This window comes from Lycium barbarum, chromosome 2, assembly GCF_019175385.1.
Source record: "Lycium barbarum isolate Lr01 chromosome 2, ASM1917538v2, whole genome shotgun sequence".
Lineage (NCBI taxonomy): Eukaryota > Viridiplantae > Streptophyta > Magnoliopsida > Solanales > Solanaceae > Lycium > Lycium barbarum.
This window is the reverse complement of record NC_083338.1, coordinates 67,970,223-67,975,134: the sequence shown is the minus strand read 5'-3', so window position 1 is coordinate 67,975,134 and position 4,912 is coordinate 67,970,223. Positions and strand designations below refer to the sequence as shown.

Genomic DNA, 4,912 nt, shown 5'->3' with positions numbered 1-4,912 from the left:
CAATTTGTTATCAAATGGCTTGCCATTGTCCGTTATTATGTAACAAGGAATGCCGAAGCGGTAGATGATGTTTACTCGGATGAAGTTCGCAACATTCTCCTTCTTCACTTCTTTAAGAGCGACAGCTTCGGCCCATTTTGAGAAAGTAATCAGTTGCAGCCAAGATGTACAAGTGTCCACCAGAAGATTTCGGCAACGGACCAACGACATCCAACCCCCAAGCGTCAAATGGCCAAGATACGACGGTCGGGTGTAATGCTTCGGGCGGCTGATGTATAAAATTCGCATGAAACTGACAAGCCTTGCATCTTCGAGCATAGTCCAAGCAATCTTTCACCATCGTTGGCCAATAATATCCCATCCTTTTTATGTGGAAGTGGAGCCTTGGTCCCGATTGATGTGATCCACATACTCCTGAATGTGCTTCTTGCAAAGCTTGGACTGCTTCATCCTCCCCCAAACATCGCAAGAGTATCCCCTCAAAAGATCTTCTATATAAGGTATCCTTGTAGTAAAGGAATCGAGGTGCACAACGACGAATCTCAGTTCTTTTTCTTGAGTCTTCTGGCAGTATCCCATAACTTAAGTAGTCAATGATGGGTTGTCTCCAGTCTTCCTTTGTAGCTTCAGAAACAGCTACGAGATGCTCAAGCTCACTTTCCGCGCCTTCATCTTCATTTGACGGAGGTACTACCCATTTTTGACAGATAGTCACTTGTGTTTGATCTGGCAGAGTAAGCGCTGAAGCTAGAGCAGCTAAAGCATCAGCTTTCTTATTTTCCCTCCTAGGAACATGCTGAAGAGTCACATCACCAAGCCACTCTATCAATTTCTGAGCATAACCATGATAGGGGAGTAATTCAGGCTTCTTGACTTCGTAGCTTCCCAAGAGTTGATTGATCACCAACTGAGAGTCACCAAAGACTTGCAACTGCAACTGCTTCATGTCGATGGCCATTTCAAGTCCAAGTATTAGTGCTTGATATTCAGCGACATTTTTGGAGCAATGTTGTGTCAAAGTGAAGGAGTATGGTAGAACTTCTCCCTGTGGAGTAACAAACACCACACCAGCACCAGCTCCATCACGTTGTGCAGCACCGTCAAAGTACATTTTCCACGGAGATTGAATTTCAACGACCATTGCATCTTCGTCGGGAAGTTCATCAGTTAGCTCCCAGTCATCAGGTATCGGGTGATCTGCTAGGAAGTCTGCCAATGCCTGTCCTTTTACAGCCTTTTGAGGGATGTATGTAATCTCAAATTGTTGAAACTGGATGTACCACCTTGCTAGTCGATCACTGAGGACCGGTTTTGACATTACAAACTTGATGGGATTTACTCTGGAAATGAGGTTAACACTATGAGCTTGAAAGTAGTGCTTCAGCTTTTGAATCGAGAAGACTAGCGCCAAACACAACTTTTCAATTGGCGTGTAATTTAGCTCATTAGGTGTCATCATTCTGCTCAAGTAGTAAAGAGAATTTTATTTCCCTTCGCTATTCTCTTGGGCCAACAACGCTCCAACCGACCTTTCTTGTGCTGAAATGTACAGTATCAATGGTTTTCCTGGTACAGGGGCTACTAGAACTGGAGGCTTCATTAAATATGACTTGATATTCTTGAAGGCATTAGTACATGCTTCGTCCCACTTGAAAGGGGCGCCCTTCTTCATGAGACGACTGAATGGTTGGCACCTCCCAGCTAAATTCGAAATGAATCTCCTAATATAAGCTAGCTTCCCTTGCAGACTTTTTAACTCATGAATATTTCAAGGCTCGGGCATTTTCAAAATCGCATCAACTTTGGCTTGATCAATTTCGATTCCTCGATGTCGAACAATGAAACCAAGGAATTTTTCAGAAGTAACTGCAAAGGCACATTTCAATGGATTCATTCGAAGTTGATATCTCCGAAGTCGCTCGAACACCATTCTCAGGTCTTGCAAGTGGTCGCTCCTCTTTCTTGATTTTACCACCAAGTCATCCACATAATATTCAACATTTTTGTGGAGCAAATCATCAAAGATATTCTGCATAGCCCTTTGATATGTGGCACCAGCATTTTTCAAACCGAAAGGCATCACTTTGTAACAATAAATACCCTTGGGTGTACGAAATGCAGTAAGCTCTTCATCTTTTGGTGCCATGCGAATTTGGTTATAGCCGGATGAACCGTCCATGAAAGACATCGCCTCGTAACCAGTGGTAGCATCAATCATCAATTCTGGGATGGGAAGCGGGAAATCATCTTTAGGGCATGCGTTGTTAAGATCCCTGAAGTCAACACAAACTCGAATTTGGCCAGTCTTTTTTTTTTACGGGAACGATACTCGAAATCCATGTAGGATATTTAACTTCACGAATAAAGCCAGCTTCAATGAGTTTGTTGACTTCATTTTCGATTGAAGGAACCAAATCTGGTCTGAAATACCTTTGGGCCTGCTTAACAGGACGGGCACCATTCTTGACCGCCAGATGATGAACTGCTACTTTTGGATCTAATCCAGGCATCTCTTTATAACTCCAAGCAAAAACATCCCTATATTCTTTGAGTATTTCCATGTAAGTGTCTTCTTCATCACCTGTTAGAAAAACACTTAGGTAGGTGGGCCTTGGGTCTTCATCAGTACCAAGATTAACTTCTTTCAAAGAGTCTACTGTGGTCTTCACCCCTTCTTCAAGTTCTGGAGGAGCATCTCTGGCATCTTCATCCTCTCGAGGATCTCCATCATTGAAAGATATGTGGTAACACGAGGAAATGTCCTCCAACTTTTCGGCAACCTCTATCTGAAATGAAGTATCTTGATCACTTTGTGCAGTAATATAATATGAAGAACCTATACTCTCCTCATCTTCGTCACGCTCCTTGGTATACACTACAGTGTGAGACTTTGCTTTTAGCACCTCCCCACATGAAACCACAAGCTTTGTTTGTCGTCTCATTCTAGAAGGAATCAAAATTTGTATATCCCTCTGGGTTCCAGGAAAAGCAAGCGTTTTCACGCTTTGATAATCTCTGTGGAACTTGTTTTTCCTTTTCTTCTTCAGTTTTAACGGCCCTAATCTCTCAATTACAGAAGCTTTTGTGGCCGACTTTCTAAGACGATCAAACACTGATGGCCTTTTGTTGGAAGCAACAGACTCATCTTCCACAGTGATGTAGTTGATACTTGCCCTTCTTATGGATATGCGAACTGGCGGAGGTTGTTTGTATCCCAGACCTTCACGTGATTGTATCATGCTAGCTTCTGATGGATGTTTCCCTAACTTTGATGGCTCGTTGGGGTTGTACCCAGCCTTGACAAATAACTTGTAAGCATTTGGATCAAAGCCTTCATTTGTACGTTTTATAGGGAGTGCCGTATTTTGTGGCGGATTCTGAGCCACGAAGTTTCTAAGTAACTTTGAGGACAAATTTATCACATCAATTCGTCTGATGGGAAAAGTTAGCCCTCCTAGCGTATTTTCTTGAGCTTCAGATGGTTGACCTTCCCTTTTCTTCAACTTTGGGACATAGCAGAGCACGGGAGTTGTCTTCTTCTTTTTTAAAGACACGATGTTCCCTTTATTGGGACTGGAGTGCGACACCTCAGCACCAACTTCAACTTTTCCAATAGTCTCATCAGCTCTTTCAGTTGCGATCTTATCACTCTTGGTCGTTGCGATGTCATCGACTTTTACTTCTCTTACCATGTAGTTTTTCAAGTAGAACTTCGCATCGACGAAGTGTGACTCTGTTTCAGTAAATGGCTTATCATCAGCGACTATCTTCTTTTCGACACTGCCTTCAAGATACTTCAAACACTGATAGTAGGAGGATGGGACAACTTTGTTCTCGTGTATCCATGGCCTGCCAAGCAACATATTATACGAAGTCACTTGATCGTAAATCTTCGATGGTGCTATCTACTTTGATAGCACCTATGGATCGTTGCCCCCCTTGATTGAATCCTTGTATCATCAAGCGGCTTTCAGAAAGTTCTTCAGTTGTGATGCCAAGTTCCTTCATTGTACGAATAGGAAGAATGTTAACTCCAAATCCATCATCTATCAATATTCTGTTTATCCTCTTCTCTAGGGCATAACCCACCATGTACAATGGGCGATTATGTAGTGTTTCACCAAGTAGAAGATCGTCATCTGTGAATGTGATTCTTGTATCACATGTGTGTACCTCTTTCGAAGAAGATTCAACAGGCTTTTCAGATGATGACAGAGACGATGTTGATAGTTTTCATCATTTGCTTCCTTTTTATCAGTATTGAAGCATGATGCCTCAATGTTGTCTCGAGCAGTCTTATTGTGGAACCAGCTTGGCAGGAATTCCCCCAAAGTCACAGGACATCGTGGTTCTTGGTGGTAGTTCTCCTCCACTTTTGCTTTCCTCGGACTCTCAACTGATTTCTGCTTCCTTGGTCTTCTAACCATCCTTTTCCTTGTTGGTTGTTTAGATGATTCTTTTCGTGGACTTGTTTTACAGCGTCTCCGCCTAGTCACCAGAATCCAACCTTCATCATTGGCTTCATCAACTTGGGTTCTATCTTCCTTCAATGGTCCTCCCTGATGTTCTTCAAAGTTGTATATATGGATCGGATCGAAAGAGCCAAAGGTGATAGAGACTTGATTCGAACTTGCCTTCTCATCATCAAGCAGAATCTTGTTTTCATTAGCCAACTGCATAACTTTGTCCTTGAAGACAAAGCACTTCTCAAGAGGGTGACCCACAAGTCGATGATACACTTCTCAAGAGGGTGACCCACAAGTCGATGATACTTACAATAGTTCGGGTCGTTTGTTCTTCCAGCTTCATTGGGCCACTTCATCTCTGGTAACTCAATGAGATTCAGCTCAAGTAGTTCATCAAAAATTTCAGGGACATCAGAATCCAGGAAGGGGTATTCTCTTTCTTGCAT

At 42.6% G+C, this 4,912-nt stretch overlaps 1 protein-coding gene across 1 annotated transcript; it reads right to left on the bottom strand.

The window, feature by feature from the left end:
- Positions 1–112: 112 nt before the first annotated feature.
- Positions 113–1,456, bottom strand: LOC132628627 (uncharacterized). The gene has a single exon (XM_060344393.1). The coding sequence runs from the start codon at positions 1,454–1,456 to the stop codon at positions 113–115; it is 1,344 nt and encodes a 447-aa protein (XP_060200376.1).
- Between the last annotated feature and the right edge of the window lie 3,456 nt (positions 1,457–4,912).